This window comes from Pygocentrus nattereri, chromosome 5 (genome assembly GCF_015220715.1).
Source record: "Pygocentrus nattereri isolate fPygNat1 chromosome 5, fPygNat1.pri, whole genome shotgun sequence".
Classification (NCBI taxonomy): Eukaryota; Metazoa; Chordata; class Actinopteri; order Characiformes; family Serrasalmidae; genus Pygocentrus; species Pygocentrus nattereri.
The window spans coordinates 20,743,504-20,766,080 of NC_051215.1; the positions used below are offsets into that span (position 1 = coordinate 20,743,504).

The window sequence follows — 22,577 nt, forward strand, 5'->3', positions numbered from 1 at the left end:
TGGTTACTTAAGCAATAGAACACAGAGGGAGTGTGTTATCATGAAACAACACCATGGTTGTTATTAGCAATAACACACTCCTCGAGTGTTCTATTGCTTTAATACAACAGTTAAATAAATAAAGTAAGAAATTAATAAACTGGGCCGTGAACGTGGCATTTATTATGTTTTAATGTTCAGTTACTTCCTCCAAATTATAGTTCCTTATCGAGCAGCTTGTTGCTACGTCAGAGTAACGAGCTCCCCCCACTCGCTGCGTAGCCGGCAGTTCGTTCTCCAGCTCCTTACACTAAATTCCCAAACTGTCGTCACCACTGAGCAGCTTTTCAGTCGGCAGCTGTGACTGAAGAACAGCTAAACAACCTGGAATCAGCCAGAAATGAACTCAATACCATTCACCAAACGTGTCGTCTGATCTTCAGAGTCTGACCAAATCAGACTGAGCCATAAAGCTGCTATAATATCCAGTTCAGCTGAGTTTTGTCGTTTTTTTTCCAGATCAATATTAATGTTGTTTTGTTCCAGCCAGTCTGTAAAGCAGCTTACAGCCCATTTAGTTTGGTGAATGGTTCTTCTATCACAGCTGCCGACTGAAAAGCTGCTCAGTGGTGACGACAGTTTGGGAATTTAGTGTAAGGAGCTGGAGAACGAACTGCCGGCTACGCAGCGAGTGGGGGGAGCTCGTTACTCTGACGTAGCAACAAGCTGCTCGATAAGGAACTATAGCAGCTCAGTGGTGATGACAGTTTGGGAACTTAGTGTCATTTTGTTTTCAGAGTCGGACCAAATCGGCTGTCTGTCAATCATGATCTTAAAAGTGTCCGTTTTCTACTTGTAGCAAAGTAAGATCTAAAAATGTTTAAATGGTTTGAGTGCTCCTACAGCTGCCAAAATTGTTGCTTAGCAACGGCGTCTCAGTGGAATGATAGTGTTTTTGAAAAGCCTGTGATGTTATGGTGAAATAACAGCACAGTTAGAACGCCTCTCAACCAATCAGCTCAAGTGGCCGGAACTGACTATTGTATAATGTGCCTTTAGGACTACATTTGTTTTCATGACATCACAAAAACAATGAGTTCAAAACAGGAAGCCTAGTTTTCAAATATGGGCTTTTTAAAGTGTTTACATGCTCTATTTAAATTATTTTCTCATCATTTCTTCCTCTTCTTTTGTTTCATTGTGGCCTCTTTTTGTTGCTCCGTTTGTCACGAGGCTACTGCTGAAATGCTTTTGCGTCTCTGTCCTGCACAAACTCTGCGCGCTCTGTGTTCCTGCTCTCTGAGTTCAATGTCCTGAGGAGCTTTGTTGTCGGTGAGACATCAGACGATAGAATGAAGATGTTGGTCACTTAAAACCACTGAAACCACAGCCTCCCCCCAAATAAACCCACCCTCACTGAATATATTAGATTCGCAGTCATAGCCAGACTTGGCTGCGCTTCCTCGTCTGAGAAGTTAATTTAGCTGGCGCTGGGACAGAGAGAAGGAGCCGCTTTGTCTTTCAGCTCCTTCTGTCTGTTTTTTCGAGCCACTTCAGAAGATGCAGTTAACTCTGTGTCTTAAAGATAATGTAATGTAACGTTTGTGCTCTGCTGCTATATTTGTTGTGAATAATCTCTTTCTCTCTCTTTCACTCTCTCTCTCTCTCTCTCTCTCTCTCTCTCTCTCTCTCTTGTCCGTAGGCCTGTGCACACCGCTGGAAAAATGTCTACTATGAGTCGGAGCAAATCCTCCCCCACGGGTACTGCTCCGTGATCCCTCCCACGTTACAGGGCAGGACGCGCGCGCTCATTCCGTGCTACGAGGGTATTTCAAGATTTTCCCCAATTCATTTCTTAATATTATTATTATAGTCTTAACAGTAAGCAAATGTTCAAGAGCAGCATCACATCACTTGTGTGTGGAAAAAATATAAACATAAGGCATTTATTTTATTTGTAACATTAGTGTATTGTGTTTTTTTTATTATTATTATTACAAATCATCTAAGACACAAGATAATCCTCATTTTTCCCTTACACACAGTGGGGTCCAAAAGTCTGAGACCACTAGTGAAAACACATTCCTTTATAATTTAACAGAACGTTTTGAATGACAAGTTAAATGTAAGGATAATGATATGAATCTAAATTACATCTTAATAGTAGAATTTCAGGGTTTCTTAGAATTTGGTGGTGTGTCCCCTTTGACTTTATTGACAGTGTGCTGTCATTTGAGTCCTCGAGTTTGTGCCAAAGCCTCTGATCAGCAGATGAGATTCTCCTGAGAGGCGTCTGAGAGATGAGACTATTTGACCTTTTTGTACCAAAAGGTTTAATGTAGTTGTAAGAACTAAGGTTTGGTGGGAGGAACGTGGCTGAAACCCCTACTTCTTCCGATCTAACGCCCTATAAATTCACGTCACCTTCTGTTCCTGTGACAAAGTGTTCATAATCCCCTCTGCCACATCATCTCCTCTCCGTTTCTCAGTCCTGCATCAGCCCAACTACAGCTATGAGGGGGTCTGGCCTTCTAGCTACAGGCAGAAGCTGCACAGAAGTCCAGCCCAGATTCTCAGAGGCCTCCCCCAAAAATCAGTCTTCCCTCATACTACCACCGCCATGTTCAAGGCAAGGTCTGAATTTCAATAGTCACCCAGGAATAGTGCAGAATCATCAAGATTTCTTCTTTATTTTATTTTTTATAACTTTCCTTTGCTTATTTAGATTTTTTTACGTTAAACTTTGATTTTTAACAAAACTTTCTATTGTTTGAATAAGAAAAGTCAGTCACAGATTTTCAGTGTGCTCTCAGCCTTTTGGACCCCACTGTATGTGGAAATAACTGATTTGTTTGGGTGTAAAGATCCTCCTTTTCTTCTCTCCATGCATGATTTTCTGCTGATCCATTATGAGTTGAAGTGGCAGAGTGACGCGATGCGTCAGAAATGGTACATCTACCACATTATGCTCTGCAGCTCATGTTAACAGTTTTACTGATTCTAATAATAGCATTCCGGTTTTGTTGGCGTTGCTCACTCATGCGTGAGGCCGTTTTTTGAAGACAAAACTTATGACTCTCCTTTTGATATTACGCATCACTAGGCCCAGAGTACAATGCCACTGTAGCACCGCATGCTGCTTGTCCCTCTCTCTCTCTCTCTTCCCTATCAGATCTTTTTAAAGGTGCTCGCGCTGCCAGCCAGATCAACATCAGCTGGCTCTCATTAAGGGCAGCGTGAGCTCTCGAGCCGAGAGGGAATGAGAGCTCATCGCTCCGCCTCCTCATTATTGCCCCCAACTGGCAGCTCAGCTGTGTAACGGGGGCGGGGCCTGGGCGGCAGAGCTCAGGACTCGTTCCTTCTTCTGGTGTCTCTCGTAGCTGGCACCAGCGTCCTCGTCGTCCTCCTCCCACTGTCACTCTTGTCTGTCAGGAGAGCTTGGGCTTAGCGCTCCGCTTCCTCCACACTCGCAGCTCTCTCTTCGGCGTCGTCACTGAGTGTTCGGGCCCCAACGATGACGGCCACGAGAGCCCGGGGGGCGAGCACATGCCATAGCCATCTAGAAAAAAAAGCCAAATTTTCTGTTTTATGCTTGATCGTTGGGCTAAGTGACATTAGCCATGTTTACATGCTGCCTAATAATCCAGTAATAATCCGACTAATAGCTGAATCAGAAACATCCATGTAAACACCTCAATCCGATTGAGGCCATTCAGAATACAGTTTCTATCAGACTGAACGAGCTGGGTAATCCTGTAAATAATCCATTAAAAAGACGAATATTATCCATGTAAACGACTGTATACGACATTCCCTTTCGGAAAGTTTAAGTCCGTTCTGCATGTGTGTCGCGTCATAGTGAGAGTTTATACTGCTCAATATAGTGGAGCAGAAACTGTTCTGCAGAGGAGACGATCTTTATGCTCTGATCTTTAAAAGACGGTGGTGGGACGGACACCCAGCTTATGTGTCTCAGAACACAATGTCTTCTTCTCGGCCTTCATGTGAAGGATGTTTTCCTGAGTCTGATGTCATTTTAAAGCAGTTAAAAACACAAGCTCTGCTCACTGCTGCTCATCTCACTCTGACTGGACTCACGTGATACTGGTTGTCATGGTAACGTTTACTCTAAGCAGTTCTCTACGCATGCGCATCATTTTGGATCTGATTATCTTTACTACACTCAAAATGTTATGAAGTGCAGAGCATTTTGTTGTAATTATTAACAGTTGCAGTCTTGAAATCAGGGAAGACTGCAGCCCCCTCAGCACCCCCACTTACTGCGACCCTGTGCAGAACTGTAGATGTTAAAAGTTCATACCATGCAAATATTTGTTGCAAATGTCCACATTTATCCCAACAACCTGTTTTATCAACTATTTCTGTGACACTTTTGTATATACTGTCATCTCTTGCTTTATTATCGCTCTGTATGGCACATTCTGTCTGATGTACATTGGCAAAAATAGTCAGTCAGTCAACAAACCTTTATTTAAACTCAGAGTACATTGATTGAGTCCCTCATTTACACTGAAGCTGAGCCAAGACTGTAAAAACATAAAATGCTTAAAAAGTTCATTTAAATAAAGTAAAATAGCAAATTTAATAATAAAAAAAAAACAAAGCGCTGTTGAAATTGTAACAGTATAATAACATAATAAATAGCAGATCAAACAGGTGTGAAATAAATAAAACACTTAGTTAATGATATTTTAATTAAGCATCTTTTTGTTTGGCAAATGGTATTGGGTTAATTTCTGGCTGATTCCAGGTTGCTTAGCTGTACTTCTGTCACAGCTGCCAACTGAAAAGCTGCTCAGTGGTGACGACAGTTTGGGAATTTAGTGTTGTCTCATCTTCAGAATCTGACCAAATCGGCTGTCGGTCAAATGTGATCTTAAAGGTGTCCATTTTCTTACATTTAGCAATGTAAGATGTAAAAACGTTCAAATGGCTTGAGCGTCTCCTACAGCTGTCAAAGTCGTTGCTTAGCAACGCCGTCTCGGAGTGATAGTGTTTCTGAAAAAGCTGGGATGCTATGGTGAAATAACAGCACAGTTAGAACGCCTCTCAACCAATCGGCTTCTGTGGCTGGAACGAACTGTTGTATAACAACATATTAAATGTTAACTAAAATAATAATAATAATAATATGAAAAATGTAATAATAACGCAATATAATAAAAATAAAATGAAAATAAGGAAAATCATTTAGCATGACATTATCGGTCACTTCACATATACAATGTTTTTTACATTACATCTTTTACATTACATTTAGCAGACACTTTTATCCAAAGCGACTTACAAATAATATGGTACATAGAACAAACATAGTCAGGCCTTAAAGGAGGCCAAAGGGTAATAGCTGGGTAGAGAAGGGAAGGAGGGCAAGAAGGAGATGAGGTTGGTAGTGGTTAGATTGCATTGATGTTTAACATTTCACATACACACTGCTTAAAATTTTACCACCCCCAACTTAACACACCTTCCCCCATCACTGGTTCTGCATGTGAGAAGTTACTCCGAGGATCAAACGGCCGACTGTAAGACCATGTTTAGATGGACCACTTCGGTCCCCCAGTCTCACTTGGAACCCATCCAGTGGTCCCTAATTGAAAGCTTATTGTGTCCCACTTAGAGCTGTGGAGGAAGTTTAGAAAGTGCTGTGCTCTGATGAACCCTGTCATCATGACAGCGATGTTGAACGTTTATGGGAGCTGTCACTCTGTCTTTCACCAGAACGGACATCACGTTCCACTTGTAGCCAATAAGAGGAGGAGTGAGTGTGAATGCTGAGACTTGGCTGCTTTAATGAGGGCGTAGTTGCAGTTTCTGCACCCCTTCTCGGGGGGGTTCGTTGTTTGGGGTGTTGGGGAGTCACTGGTGTTTACAGTTTATTAGGTACGCACACTCAATGACCATTTAAGGTCATTTTTGTAAAATCATCCATCAATGGGAAAGGACCAACATACGACCACTAAAGACCAGATAGTATTCTGGTTGTGGATATTTCTCTGAACTGTAGGTGTTTTTAAATTCTGTGCACTTTATTAAGAATTCTGGCCACTTTTCCATCCATCCATCCATTTTCTAAGCCGCTTCTCCGTCAGGGTCGCGGGGGGGTGCTGGAGCCTATCCCAGCAGTCTTCGGGCGGAAGGCAGGATACACCCTGGACAGGTCGCCAGTCCATCACAGGGCTCTGGCCACTTTTTTCACCAGATAAATTCATATCCCCCAGATTCCTATCTACAATTTATCCCATAATCCATCCTGCTAATCATTTTATCACTGTTCAGCTGTGAAATATTTCACCAGCAGACGCTGTGTCTGGTTCACCAGCATAAGCTCTATAAAATCAGCTCAGAGTGACAATCACAGTGTTAAAGCAGACACAGAGCACCGGACACAAGAGGAACCATTCAAACTCAAACCGGACACAGCATGAACGCTAAACGCTGACTGTAATTCAGCTACAACTGACTCAGCTGTTATTCTAATTTAGAGTGATAGTCAGTTAAACCTGTCTGCGTGGGTTCATTCAGGACTCAGCAGGAGATTCAGAGCAGAGCAATTAAGAAATGATTGGATTTATTAAACGAATCCACCTAAACGCAGATATACCATCTCAAACTCCACTCACAATAACTTTAGTCACTTCAGCAGAACAATAATGCTATCATAATAAGAGTCCCGAATAATCCTGTCAAATAAGTTTACTTGTTGTAATTTAACAGTATTCATAAAACACTATACTTCTAATACTAATAATAATACTTGTGATTATTATAATAATACTTATTGTTATTGATTAGCTGTTTTGTACAGTCTTAAAATGCTGCTTCTTCAAAAGGTTCTATAGAGCACCCTTTTCATGATTAAATGGTTCTTTACATGGTGTAATGGTTCTTCAGATTGATGGAGAGTGCTGTAGATGGTGCTATGTAGAACCTTTCTGTAGAGCACCCGAAATGGTTCTTCTGTTGTAATGAGCTTGTACGTAGCTTCAACGTAACGATAGAAGAACCCTTTTCAAAAAGCTTCTGTACAGAACCATAAACAGCACACTCTCTATCAATCTAAAGAACCATTTTACCATGCAAAGAACCCTTCAATCGTGCTCTATATAAACTTTTTAAAAAGGGTTCTATATAGAACCCAACAGGGTTCTTCCATTGTAACAAGCTTGTCATCACAACAATAGAAAAACTTGTGGTGTACATGGAACACCTTTTGAACACACTCTCCATCAATCGGGAAAAACATTTTACCATGCAAAGAACCCTTTAATCATGCAAAGGGTTCTTTGAGTGTTCATGGTTCTCTATAGAACCATTTTTATTACTGTGGAACCCTTGAAGAACCATCTTTTTTAAGCATTGAGATGTGACACTGCGGTTTAAAAATGCCACAAATGCTGATTGTCTTGGTTCACTTGTTCTAGATCACTAAACACTATCAGTGCCACTGCTGACTCAGTAACACCTGAATAGTACCAGGTCTGTGGTGGTCTCACGGTGGTCTCTTTCCACTTAGTCATGTTAGAGGGCGGCTGATAAGTTATTCAGCAACAGATGGGCTACGGTCAGTAATTACATACCTGTAAAGTGCATTTGTATGAGGGGTGTGTCTAATAAAATGGACAGTGTCGATACAGGGTGAGTGAAAGCACCCCCTACTGTGAGCTCCACCTTCACAAGGTGTTGGATTAGTTTAGAACAGTCTATTCTGACTCTAATACACCTACATTCCCCCACATTTAGCCCAGAATTCCATGTGGTTGTTCTTGTAACGTCTGACCTAGTGAGACTAACGTCACCCAAGCCTGAAGTTTCCCTCCTGAAATTTGCTAGACGAATATGAGCCGTTCTGTCCAGACATGACACCTGGGAGTTCGGAGGACATGCTCTGTGTTTATGCACTCGGATGAAATATTTGACACTTGGTGCGGTTAGCCAAGGGATACAATGGGAGCTCAGTTCACTCTCTAAAAATTCAGGAGGAAAAACATTTACACTGTGACAGGTTGATGGTGGTGAGCACTTTGCCGAATAGTGTTTTCATGATGTTGCACATGACAGCATCTTTATAACTGTGGAGTGCTGACCAGACCAAACCACAGCATGATAACTTTGTAGTTAGTCCTGTTCACTGTTACAGCCTTTAATGTGCAACCAGAAATATTCAGCTGTGTGTGTGTGAAATTAAAGGTGCCCTACAGTCTTAAAACGAAGTGGCAAAAGGTTTTTTGGATTCCTTCAAGCTCCAGGAAACTTGGATCTGTAGGTTAATCTTGTTCTTTTGAGACACAATGTACGTCCTGGAAATTATGGCTGATATACACTGCAAAAAATTTTATCTTCTCAAGTGTAATCATCTTAAATCTAGTTAGTCTATATAAGAAGCCCCATTTTGAGACAGTTGTGCTCTTGTAAGATTATCTATCTTATTTCGAGACATTTTTACCTGTTTTCAATAATTTTATTCACCTCACCTGTTGTTCCCTCATCTCCAACATGTAATGATTTCAGCCCTGCTTTTAAAACATCTTCTTTCTAACTGTTAATGACACTGTGTTCCAACAGGTGGGGATACAAATCTATGAAAAAAAATGAAAAAAATATTTACCAATGTGCAAAATCATTTCCAAAAAAGTTGGGATGCTGTGCAGAATGTACATATAAATAGGATGCAATGGTCTGCAAGGGCGGCACGGTGGTGTGGTGGGTAGCGCTGTCACCTCACAGCAAGGAGGGCCTGGGTTTGATTCCCCGGCCGGGTGACCAGGGTCCTCTCTGTGTGGAGTTTGCATGTTCTCCCCGTGTCTGTGTGGGTTTCCTCCGGGTTCTCCGGTTTCCTCCCACAGTCCAAAGACATGCAGTCAGGCCAATTGGACGTGCTAAATTGCCCCTAGGTGTGGGTGTGTGAGTGAATGTCTGTGTCTGTGTGTCTGCCCTGCGATGGACTGGCGACCTGTCCAGGGTGTATCCTGCCTTCCGCCCGAAGACTGCTGGGATAGGCTCCAGCACCCCCCGCGACACTGACGGAGAAGCGGCTTAGAAAATGGATGGATGGATGGTCTGCAAATCATGTAAACCATATATTTAAAGGAAAACACTACAAAGACAACATGGCAAATACTGAAACTGAGAAATTTTATTGTTTTTTGAAAAATATTTGCTCATTTTGAATTTGATGCCAGCAACATGTTGGGACAGGGGGCCTGTTTACCGCTGTGTTTTATCACCGCTTCTTTAACAGCACTCTGTAAGCATTTGGGAACTGAGGAGACGCTACTGTAGTTCTGAAAGTGAAATGTTTTCTGTTCTTGTTTGATTCAGGATTTCAGCTTATCATCAGTTCAGGGTCATATTGTGCCCAATGTTTTCAGCAGTGACCGGTCTGGACTGCAGGCAGGTCAGTTTAGCACCCGGACTCTTTTAATACGGAGCAGTTCTGCTGTAATACATGCCGAATGTGGTTTGATACTGTCTTGCTGAAATAAACAAGGCCCTCCCTGAAAAAGGCGTCATCCGAATGGCAGCATATGTTGCCAAAACATGTTTATATCATTCAGAATGAATGGTGCCTTCACAGATGTGCACATCACCATGTGCAGCAATGCCCCCCTAAACCATCATGAATACTGGCTTTTGAACTGTGCACTGATAACAAGCTGAGTGGTCTTTAGCCCGGAGGACACAGTGTTCATGATTTCCAAAGAATTCAAATGTTGATTCGTCAGACCACAGGATACTTTTCCACTTCCTCTCAGTCCATTTTAAATGAGCTCAGGCCCAGAGAAGGTGGCAGTGTTTCTGGATCCTGTTAATATTTGGTTTCTTCTTTGCGTTTTAGAGTTTTAACTTGCATTTGTGGATACAGTGATGAATTGCCCATGCAGTGATTTCTACTATAGAATCATGTCTGTTTTTAATGCTGTGCCATCTGAGGACCCAAAGATCACTGTCAGCAAATACTGTTTTTTGGCCTCGTCCCTTACAAACAGAGATTTCTCCAGATTCTCTGAGTCTTTTAATGATATTATGTACCGTAGACTACGAAAAGCAGAAGTTCTTTGTTATTTTATGTTAAGAAACATTCTTCTTGAATTGTCTTGAATTGTTGCTCTATTTGATGGTACAGTCTTTCACAGAGTAGTGAACCCCTCCTCATCTTTACTTCTGAAAGACCTTTCTGAGATGCTCTTTATACCCAATCATGTTACTGACCTGCTGCCAATCAACCAGCACATGCTTTTTAGCATTGCACAACTTTACCAGCCTTTTGTTTCCCCGTCCCAACTTTTTTGGAACTTTTTTGCTGGCATCAAATTTAAAATATTTTTTCAAAAAATATCAGTGGTGGTGATAGGAACCAGGGGTCACCATGACTACAACACAAATATAGACATTTTATTTACCATCCAGAACCACCAGTGAACCTACACAAGTCTCCTGAGTTTTCATATTTGATGTTGATGATGGGAAAATCTGAAAATCTTTTCTTTTTTTTGTTTCAGCATGGACCTCTCCAGCATACTTTTAAAATTCATTTTGGTCCAAAGTCTCAGTCATCAGGCAGTGAATTCATAACCTCATAACCATTTCATGTAGGAACTTTCTGTGAGGAAGCTTTTAGAGGGGGCCGTCTGGTTCCTAACACCACCACTGTGAACAGCTCTATTATTTCACTTTTGCTTTAACCATTTAATGGTGCAGAAATTTTGAAACATTTGTGGAATTCCTCTGTAAGAGCACACCTGTGCTGTACCTGGTGTTCTCCCGACAGATGTTTCACATGCTTTTCCTATCATCAGCTTTGCGTTCTATCATTCCTGCAGGGGTTCCTCATTTTTTTTATCACGAGACGTTTTTGAAACGGCTCGGAAAAAGAACGTAAGAGAATTCCTTTCACTTGCAGTTCGGCTCCCGGGTCACTCAGGCTGCCATTCTCTTCCTTCCGTTTCTCTTCACCACTCCAGGGAGTCAACTGTGTGCACAGCGCATTTTGCGGGGTTCCAATCTCAATATTTTCTGAAACCGGAGAGCACTGCGTCCCCCTCGTCCCCCTGCAGCCCCCTCCCGAGTGTGTGAGTTTTTGTTGAATGTGGCGCTGCTAGGTTGTTCAAGTCTGCCTCTCAGCCCCCAAATTCCTCTTGGACGGAGCCGGGCCTTTGACTAACTCCATATGGAATGCAGGAAGAACTCCAGTAACTGCTGGCTCAGGCACACAGCAAAGTCATTTTGTGGTTTGCTGATGTTTTTTTCCTCTCTCTCTCTCTCTCTCTCTCTCTTTTTCTCTTTATCTAAAACTCTGCCTCGCTCTCCCTCTTGCAGACCATAAGAAGACGTATGGGGAAGAACATGGCTCGTGCCAAGCTGGAATAGCGGGTGTTTTCACTGAGGTCAGTGGCAGTGCATGTGTTGCACAGCACTTTTTTTTTTTTTTTTTGTATTTTGTAATACGTCTTGTTTGCACTGTCTGCTATTCGCGTGTTGCAATCTTTCCATTCTGTCCTCAGGCCCATCATTGTGTCTCCTGGTTTGCCATCCCAGAGTCTGCTGGGTTCGTATAAATGAAAGTTAGGAAGGAAATTAACACGTGAGAAGCCGAGTGAGATCTTTTATTGCGTGTTAATGAGCCTTGTTTAGCACAGGGCTGTGGTCAGTCTGTGTTGGACAGGGCTGAATGGTTTGGGGACAGTATCTAATTGTCATTTTTCTCACCGATATTGCAATCGCAATTTAAATGCAGGTATTTTTATAAATCCATATCCAGGCCAAGAAGAGTAGAATAGATCTTTTTTCTGGAATGAGTCTTGAAAACTTTGTTAATTATGGTTATGATGCCACATATGCAGTACATGTTTTTGTTGCTTATGATTGGTCTAACTCATCTACATACATTTCACAAGTTCTGTGTTATTAGGTTAAATTTTCTCATTTAAAATGTTTAAGACAATGTTGTTGATAATATTTTGTGTGATAAAATTCCAGCTCTTGCACTATGAATATAACAGTCTGTCATGTTACAAACATATGTATGAAAATGCTTGATCTTTTGGCCCTGGTGTAGACTCAAGATAACGGGAATACTATATTTATTAGGCTGCTTTTTAAAAGGTTTTTTAAGGTTGTAAAATGTTGTTGTATAATGGCCAATCAACATGATAATTCTTCATTCCTGAATTTGCAAGGTACAGACTGATTGGCCAGTCCTCAGATCTGCCTTTTTTTCTCAGCCAACCAATCACTGTTTAGCAGCTGCTACGAGCATTCAGTTTGTTATAAGTGCCAGTGTTTAAATGTGAAGCTCCAGCTGTGTACCTGTTGGATGTGTGAAAGTAAGATCCTGTCCAGAGGACAAGTATATCTATTTTTCACCCAATGCCAAAAACAAAAAATAATAATGTTGTCGTCTTTGATTGTCATGGTGCTTTTTTACTGCAAAAGGTGAAATAAGGTCAAATTGTCATCTGGGGAAAAAATAAAAAAAGCTATTCACACAATTTACATCTAAAGCATTTGACGCTCTTATCCAGAGCAACTTACAATGGATTATTTTACACAGGTAGGTGAAGGTAGTGTTGGGAGTCTTGTTCAAGGACTCTTATTAGTATAGTCTAGAGTGCTGACCCCAGTCTATTTTTCGCATAGCTTTGTTTTTGCTTAGCTCAGCTCTGCTCTTGTCTCATTTGGTTGTCACATGCACAGAAATGTGATTCAAATCAGATTCGAAACCACTTACAAATGTGATGTGAGTAAGATTTGTGGCTTATTTGTTGTTCAGACTGCAGAAAATGTGTCCTGCTCAAAGTAAATACACTGAAAAATCAGATTTGATGTGCTGGACTGAACACGGCCCAAGTGATGTTAACATTTTGTTCTGAAACATGTTCCTCTGCAGCTGGAGGCATGAACTCAAGCTGTGTGAGTGTGTGTGGAAACCGCATGATGTCGTAAAATCCCTGTTTAATTTCACAGAGTGCTATAAAGTAGTAAAGAGTACCTTTAGTAATGTAGTGACAGCCAAACAAGTTTCAATATATCACTGTTGTCGGAGATAAGCAACGTTTATTATGGGCAAATCCAGGGTCATAGTCCAAACAGTCCAGGTTCATGTAGCCAAAATGGATTGATCGGGGGACAGACATGACAGTAACCAGAATCAAACAAGCAGAACAGTACAAACAACAGTACAAAGACCAATACATCCAACAAACAACAAAGACCAGCAAACACAAGGGGCAAACACAGGGCTTCAATACACAGGGTACACGAGGGACAAGTGGGAAACAGGTGGAGACAGTCAGGGGTGGAGTCATGAAATGAGGGGGCTGGACCAAAACAAACACACATGGACCGGACTGGGAGGGGCCAATCATGACAATCGTAAGTACATTTCATGATGAATGGACTTAAAGACATGGCCAAAAATAACTTGAAATTCTGGTTCCATTGACTTACATTAAAAGTAATGGTCTTAGATTTTTATGAGGATTTTCTTCTGATCTATTTAAACCTAAGACATTAATAGTGATAGTAATAAGCTAAATATATGGAATAAGCTAAATATATACAGTAATGAGTCTGTCCCAAACCCAAATCCCAAATTTATATTTCTGAAAATATTACTTTCCTTTTTTGTGTTTTTAAATTTTTTTTTTTTTTAATATTTTTAATGTATTTAAAAGTAGAGCAATTTAGATTTATCATCAGTTTAATTTTTAAATTTAACATTTGTAGGGGGACCCTGTTTAACCATGCCCCTTTATTTTAGAGCAGGAAGTGAGGCTGCCCCCACCCCCCGGCGACCCTGAGGGAGAAGCGGCTTAGAAAATGGATGGATGGATGGATAGTTATGATTGTTTTAATAGTGACAAAATTGAACGTTCCATCGTTAACATTAATAAAATAGTCATGTTTAAGATTTAGAGTCAAAAAGTCCAAGATCAGTTCAAAGTCCCAAATATGTTTCAGCTCTGAAGCTGACCCAGTTCAGTACAATGATCAATTAAAAATTATGCATGTTTATGGTGTTTTGCCCAGATGTTTTTCGAGGTGCTGTTTAGCCACACCACAAAAGGAAAAAAATTTAGATGATTTTAGATCCCTGTGATGCTCAAATACATAATAAATATTCAATATATTCGTGCCAATGTATAACTATTCCTCCAAAAATAATACAAATTAAGCAGTATTTTTCTAGAAGGCAGATAAAAACACTCCTTGGACAAAGCTATTTTAATGAGATCCTCAGGTGAAAATCCATATCTGCTCTTACTCTGCGTCTAGAACATTGCCCCACAGAGCGCATCTTTGCTGCTGCATTGCTTTCAGGATAGTGCTGATGAATTGGGTTCTGGGCATCACTTCTGTCGGACTGATTCCAAACATCTCAGTGGGCAGCGCTCCTCAAACCCTGTTTATCACATAAACGTACTGGCTGCACTTTAAACAGAAGAATGAAATGGACAAATACCACAAAAATAACAAATATTTGAATTTTAGAACATTTAATCCATGCAGTCCAGCATTATCTGGCAGAACCAGCGTTGGAGCATGAGGAAAGTTCCATCAAAGCTCCTGTAGATGGATTGCTGGAGCATTCTCAGTGAGGAATCTGAAAAACTTAACCCATAGCAGCGGAATTGCTCCAGGCCAGCAGGGCCTTCTCTCCAGGTGTTCCACAGATGGGTCAGTGCTGGGCCTTATAATCAGAGATCAGCCTCGCGCTAACGTCTTGTGTGACCATCAAGACCTTTAAGCATCTAAACCAGATGGTTGGCCTGCAGGAAAGCTCTGTCGCTCAGGCAGTTGGAAGTTGGCGGCTCAGCTGGAGGTGCTGTTTTGCATGTTTGGCTGGCCTGACCTCCACATCTGATGCCATTTGGTGTTTTCTTCTCAGTACAAATAGAAAAGGCTTATTGAAGAACCATTTGTGACTTCAGATGAACTCTGATATATTTGGCCACTCACTGTTTAAGTGCATTTTATATTGTTATCCTCGTCAGTAATCAGCATGTGAAAGAAAATATCACATATCAGTGCTGTCAGAAAAGATTTTTATCATTTTAAATGTATTTGAACTTAATTTTAAAAATGTCATCTGCTGTGTACGTCAGTACAAATGGTCCAAATTGCTTACAAGTAAAATCAGTGAGCGCAACACACATATATATACATACAAATATCTACACACACACACACACACACACACACAGACAGACAGACAGACAGACAGACAGACAGACAGACAGATAGATAGATAGATCTCCTATCCAAAATGGTAACATTACAGGAGAAGGTAAAAACCTACTGTAACTTTAATGTAAGTCAGTGCAACCAGAATTTTTTCCAAGTCACTTTATGTCATTTCTTTTGGTCCATTCATCATGAAATTTACACACAGTGTAAAGGACAACAGGGATTTTCAAAAAACTATATATATATATATATATATATATATATATATATATATATATATATATATATAATTATACATTTATATATATTATTAACAAAAATGGTTCTTCAATTATTAACAAAGATGGTTCTTAAATACTATGAAAACCATGAACACTTGAAGAGCCATTTGCATGCATAAATGGTTTTTTGCATGATTAAGCTGTAGCAATATAGAACCTTTTTGAAAAGGGTTCTATATAGGACCAAAAGGGTCTTATGTTATAGACAAGCTTGAGATCGTAACAATAACAGACCCCCTTTTAGTGCTATGAAGAACCATACACAGCACTTTCTTCATCAATCTGAAGAACCATGTAATGATGCAAAGAACCATTTAATCATGCAAAGGCTTCTTTAGGTGTTCATGGTACTATGTAGAACCACTGTCTTTACTAAAGAACCCTTGGAGAACCTGCACTGTGCAAGTCTCAGGCACCAAAGTACGTTGTTAAAACCTGTTTATCTGGCCTGTAAGTGTGACTTAGTCTGTAGAAACGTAACAAAATAAAATAAAAAGGTCATAAAATGAATACAAACACAGTAAAATCTAACAAAGAAATCTAAATTTACTGTTTTGAGAAAAGTAGTAGATATGAAAGTTGGAAATGGTTAAGTGAACGCATTAACATACAGAAAATCTCTACATACTGCATTATTATTATTATTATTATGAATTTTAATTGTAATGTTACTGTTATTTTCTAAGGAAACACTAAATTAAAAAGGCTTTTAAAAGTAATTTTATGCTCAGATGCCTGATTTTTTTGTTTTGCACAGTGTATGCGCGGGTACATTTTAATTAACTACAAATTATACTTATAACAAATAAATAAAGAATAACTTTGTAACTAAAGGATAACAAATAGCTACAAATTATACTAATAACCAATAAGTACTAAGAATAACTTTGCAGTTAAAGGATAACAAATCACTACAAATTAATTTTATAGCCAATAAGTGCTAAGAATAACTTTGTAGCTAAAGGATAATAAATTACAAATTATACTAATAACAAATAAGTTCTAAGAATAACTTTGTAGCTAAAAGATAACAAATAACTACAAATTAATTTTATAGCCAATAAGTGCTAAGAATAACTGTGTAGCTAAAGGATAACAAATAACTATAAATTATACTAATAACCAATAAGTACTAAGAATAACTTTGTAGCTAAAGGATAACAAATAACTACAAATGATACTAATAACAAATAAGTTCTAAGAATAACTTTGTAGCTAAAGGATAATAACTACAAATTATACTAATAACCAATAAGTACTAAGAATAACTTTGTAGCTAAAGGATAACAAATAACTACAAATTATACTAATAACAAATAAGTTCTAAGAATAACTTTGTAGCTAAAGGATAACAAATAACTACAAATTGTAGTAATAACAAATAAGTACTAAGAATAAAAAAGCTCATGACCATAGGTGAGGGTGGGAATATAGATCGACTGGTAAATCGAGAGCCTTGCCTTATGGCTCAGCTCTTTCTTTGCCACAACAGACCGGTAAAGAGCCCGCATCACTGCTGACCCAGCCCCATCCGCCTGTCAATCTCCCGCTCCCTTTTTACCATCACTCATGAACAAGACCCCAAGATACTTAAACTCCTTCACTTGAGGCAAGAGCTTATCCCCGACCCAGAGAGGGCTCTCCACCCTTTTCCGCCTGAGAACCATGGCCTCGGATTTGGAGATACTGATTCTCATCCCGGCCGCTTCACACTCGGCTGCAGACCGATCCAGCGAAAGCTGAAGTTCACGGCCTGATGTCCCCAATAGGACCACATCATCCACAAACAGCAGCGATGTGACCCTGAGGTCACCAAACCTGACACCCTCCATCCCCTGACTGCGCCTAGAAATTCTATCCATGAAAATTATGAATAGAATGGGTGACAAAGGGCAGCCCTGACGGAGTCCAACTCTCACTGGGAACTAGTCTGACGTACTGCTGGCCATGCGATCCAAACTCCTGCTTTGTTTGTACAGGGCCTGAATGGCTCGTAGCAAAGAGCCATGTACCCTGTACTCCCGAAGCAACTCCCACAGAATACCCTGGGGAACACAGTCGAATGCCTTCTCCAAATCCACAAAGCACATGTGGACCGGTTGGGCAAACTCCCATGAACCCTCCAGAATCCTGGAGAGGGTGAAGAGTTGGTAAAGCACTGCTCCTCCTGAATCTGAGGTTCGACTATAAGCCAGACTCTCTTCTCCAGTACCCCTGCATAGACCTTACCAGGGAGGCTGAGGAGTGTGATTCCCCTGTAGTTGGAACACACCCTCCGGTTCCCCTTTTTAAAAAGAGGCACCATCACCCCAGTCTGCCAATCCAGGGGCACTGGCCTCCGATGTTCACTCAATGTTGAAAAGCTGTGTCAGCTAAGACAGCCCCACAACATCTGGAGCTTTGAGGAACTCTGGATGGATCTCATCCACCCCTGGAGCCTTGCCACCAAGGAGCTTTTTAACTACCTTAGCGACTTCGGCCTGTGATGGACAAGCCTATTCCCGTGTCCCTAGACTCTGTCTCCTCACTGGAGAACGTGTTGGTGGGATTGAGAAGGTCCTCAAAGTATTCCAATGATGTCTTCAGTCAAAGTCAACAGCACACCATCTCCACTATATACAGTGCTAGTGGCACACTGCTTTCCCTTTCTGATTTGCCTGACGGTTTGCCAGAATCTTTTCGAAGCCGACTTCAAATCACTTTCCAAGGCCTCACCAAACTCCTCCCACACCCAGGTTTTGACTTGGCGACGACTGAAGCCGCAGATCACTTGGCCCATCGATACCTGCCAGCTGTCTCTGGTGTCCCACAGGCCAACCATGCCCAGTAGGACTCCTTCTTCAGCTTGAGAGCGTCTCTCACCTGGGGTGTCCACCACCGGGTTCAAGGATTACCGCCCCGACAGGCACCAACTACCTTGCAGCCACAGCTACAGTCAGCCGCTTCAACAATGGACGAGCGGAACATGGCCCATTCTGAGTCCATGTCCCACACCTCCCCCAATATCTGGTCAAAGTTCTTACAGAGGTGTGAGTTGAAGATCTTCTGCCAGACGTTCCCAGCAAACCCTCACTATACGTTTGGGTTTGCCTGGTCTGACCCGCATCTTCCCCCACCACCTGATCCAACTCACCACCAGGTGGTGATCAGTTGACAGCTCAGCTCCTCTCTTTACCTGAGTGTCCAAAACACGTGGCCGCAAGTCCGATGACACGACTACAAAGCCAATCATTGAATTGCAGCCTAGGGTGTCCTGGTGCCATGTGCACTTATGGACATCCTTGTGTTCAAACATGGTGTTCGTGATGGACGAACTGTGGTTTGCACAGAAGTCCAAAAACTGAACACCACTCGGGCTCAGATCAGAGAGGCCATTCCTCCCAATCATACCCCTCCAGGTCTCACTGTCATTGCCCATGTGAGCATTGAAGTCCCCCAATAGGACAATAGAGTCTCCAGGAAAAGCAATTTCAAGCGCCCCTCCCAAGGACTCTAAGAAGGCTGGGTACTCTGAACTGCTCTTCGGTGCATAAGCACAGACAACAGTCAGGACCCGTTCCCCAACCCGAAGGCATAGGGAAGCTACCCTCTCCACCAGAGAAAACCCCAACATACAGGTGCCGAGTCGAGAGGCTATGACAAAGCCCACACCTGTCTGCCGCCTCTCACCATGGGCAACTCAAGAAAAGAGTCCAGCCTCTCTCAAAGAGATTAGACCCAGAGCCCAAGCTGTGTGTTGAGGTGAGCCCGACTATTTCTAGCCAGTATCTCTCAACCTTGCGCACCAACTCAGGCTCCTTCCCCGCCAGTGAGGTAACATTCCAAGTTCCAAAAGCCAGTTTCAGCAACCGAGGATCAGAACGCCAAGGCCCACGCCTTCGGACACTGCCCGATCCACAAAGCACCGAACCCCTACTACTGCCCCTCCCATTGGTGGTGGGTCGATGGGAGGGGGACTCATGTAACTCCTTCGGGCTGGGCCCGGCCAGGCACCATGAGTAAATGCTCGACCACCAGACGCTTGCTGGCGAGCCCCTCTCCCAGGCCTGGCTCCAGGGTGGGGCCCCGGTAACCCTGATCCGGGCAGGGTACAAAAGTCCTGTTTATGGATCACACTTGGATTATGGATGACACTTTGTCTGACCTGTCACCTAGGACAAGTTTGCCTTGGGAGACCCTACCAGGAGCTTTTGCTCCAGACTATATAGCTCCTAGGATCATTCAAGCATAGCAGCCAGTGACAGAGGTATTCTTTGCAGCATAAGATGGTGCACTGTCATGCATGAAGATGATTTTGCACGACACTCATTAGTAAACAAGACTGTTTGGAAATTAGTCTTCATGTATGTCTGTGCCCACTGCAACCATTTCTGCTTGTGAGCACTGGTTAGGGGTGGCCAAATAGTAGGTTTATGCACCACAGCAAACCTTTGAAGGATCCTACACCTTGACGTTCGCGGGACTCCAGAGGCACCAGCAGCTTCAAATACCTCTTTGCTGGTTTGTAATAGCATTTTAGCAGCTGGTCTCTTAATCCGATGATCTTGCCTGGCAGAAACCTTACTCATTCTGCCTTTATCTGCACGAACCCGTCTGTGCTCTGAATCAGCCACAAATCTCTTCACAGTGTGATAATCACGCTTAAGTTTTCGTGAAATATCTAATGTTTTCATACCTTGTCCAAGGCATTGCACTATTTGACGCTTTTCGGCAGCAGAGAGATCCTTTTTCTTTCACATGTTGCTTGAAACCTGTGGATTGCTTAATAATGTGGAACATCCTTCTTAAGTAGTTTTCCTTTAATTGGGCTCACCTGGCAAACTAATTATCTCAGGAGATTGATTTCAGTGATCCAAAGAGCCCTGAGACACAATACCATCCATGAGTTTAATTGAGAAATAAAAAAATTAATCTTTATGACAATTTGCATAATAATTTGTAACGTGGTGTATGTTGTTTTTTCTGATGTCACAAAAATGAGTTCAGAACGGGCTGTTTTGGCAGCTTAGTTTTCGTACATGGACTGTATGGACTGGGCAGTGAATGCTATGATTAGGGCCCCTTAATATATTCATGTTGCTAAAAGTGGTGGTTAAAAATGTAAAATTGTGAACCAATGAAAACATTTTAAAGCAGTAAACTATGCAAATCCATTGAGGGATCAAAGCAGGAAGTGACAGCTGGTGTTTGAGCTCGTGGTCGGGTTAGCAGCAGATAATAGAGCGTAGTTTGTGGCAGCTGGTTAACCAGAGCCTCACCGAAAGCTCTGCTTTTTTCCCCTCATAATTGTGAGCTCTGTTTCTGCAGACCTCAGTGAAAACGCTAGAGCCAGCCTCAGCAAGCGCTGCGGCGCTTTGTGTTTTAGACGCGTTTCCATGGCTTCAGTTTTCTGGATGATGTTTTCTCAAAAATGCCATTGATGTTCCAGGAGCTTGTCGTCATGGGAGCACCTGGGTCATACTACTGGACCGGAACAGTCAAAGTGTTCAACATCACCTCCAACTCGCAGTACAGCCTCAACAGAGATGATCTGAGTATTCAGAGATACAGTTACCTGGGTTTGTATTCACGTCTTTGAAGCCCCTTTTACACAAGCACCTTAAAACAGGCATTTAAAGGTAATTGGGTCATTCTACAGAAACGTATACTTTCCTATCTCTCCATAGGAGTCACTGGTGTTATGATCCTCATTGGTGTTACACATAATAAAGGTTGCACCAGAGACATTTTAAATAAACAATGCATTTTACTAAGTGGCTGGAAAAATATGGAAATAATCCATTTGTATTCTGTTTTATCACAATTACATCAGAATAAAGTTGGTCATACCAGTAACTTCAGCTAAAAGCTTCATATGAAATCATTAGCTAAATGAAGAAATCTCTGAGAACTGAAAGACACAGTGGACTCACCATGAGCTTTTCTTCATAGATCCTCAGAAAACAGGTGAAAGGAAGTGTGACTTTTATTTAAAAATATGTTTTTTTTGTTACGCAGTAACACCAGTGACACAACTCCTGGGGAACTTTCATTATATTTTAGAATATTTATTTGCCATTTGTTTTCTTTGTGTAATTTATATATTTCATAATCATGTATAGATTTTATGTTGATAAATATAAATATTGATAAACTGAAGCCCAAGAAGGTGAAATTGTTAATATAACATTGTTTTATTTTAAAATGTAAATAAATTGTAATCTTAACATGTTTTTGATGTGTAATATATCTGTAAATGCTAGGAGCACATAAATGGACATTTCTGTAGATTGACCCTAATAGACAGCGAGGGGGTCAGTGTGGGCGCAAGCTGGAGTGTAAATTACTGTAAAGTTGGCACTGTGTAAGACCCGTTACAAATGACATGAAGAGAAGCCCATAGAATCGATTGCAATAGTTTGGTCAACTTGCATGTTAGTATTGATTTTCTCAGTGAAAATAAATGAGCACATTTTAATTTGCAATTAATGTTTATTTACTGAGTTTAATATATCAGCAAAAGCAAATCTATGTGCACTATTGTTTATTTTCTGGTGTAGCCAACTTAGCATAGTGTGTCCTTTTATTGGGAGAAATTGTGCACAAAAATTTGCAGAAAAATGTCATATTTAATTGTGTCTCTGTAGAGGATGTGTTGCTTATTTTCACTTTGAAAATCTACATATCATGACGTCTGACTCAGGGTGTACAAACTTTTAGATATGACTGTTCATTACTGTGAAACAAGTGAAAATTCCAAAGTAAATTTTGTAAAAAAAAAAAAAAAAAGTTTGGTCTAATTCCATGTTATTGATTTTCTGAGTATAAATAAGTTACAAATCCTCAAGAGAGACATGCTGCTGAACATTATAGTGCACCATTTATTACTAATACCATTTATTTGAACTGCATGTTGAATGTTAAACTTTTGAAAGTATGTTAAAAGTTTGTCCTTTTATGGGGAGAAATTGATCACTAAGATTTGCAGAAAAGTGTCATATTTAACCTCTTATTCTGCAGGGTATGTTTTGGTTTGCCCGTCTGAATTTTCGTGACCAAATCATAAGGCAAATTATTCAGTACCTGCATGAAATAAATGTAATTTTAAATTTTTTATTTTTATTTATT

The 22,577-nt window shown here is 41.0% G+C and overlaps 1 protein-coding gene across 2 annotated transcripts in view; it reads left to right on the forward strand.

Moving 5' to 3' along the window:
- Window positions 1-22,577, forward strand: part of itga9 (integrin, alpha 9) — a 162,129-nt gene that overhangs the window by 27,261 nt on the left and 112,291 nt on the right. For both annotated transcript variants that reach the window (XM_017702652.2, XM_017702651.2), the window contains exons 4-6: window positions 1,682-1,805; window positions 11,320-11,387; window positions 20,899-21,028. In XM_017702652.2, coding sequence (XP_017558141.1) covers window positions 1,682-1,805; window positions 11,320-11,387; window positions 20,899-21,028 — 322 coding nt within the window. The remainder of the gene's footprint in view (window positions 1-1,681; window positions 1,806-11,319; window positions 11,388-20,898; window positions 21,029-22,577) is intronic.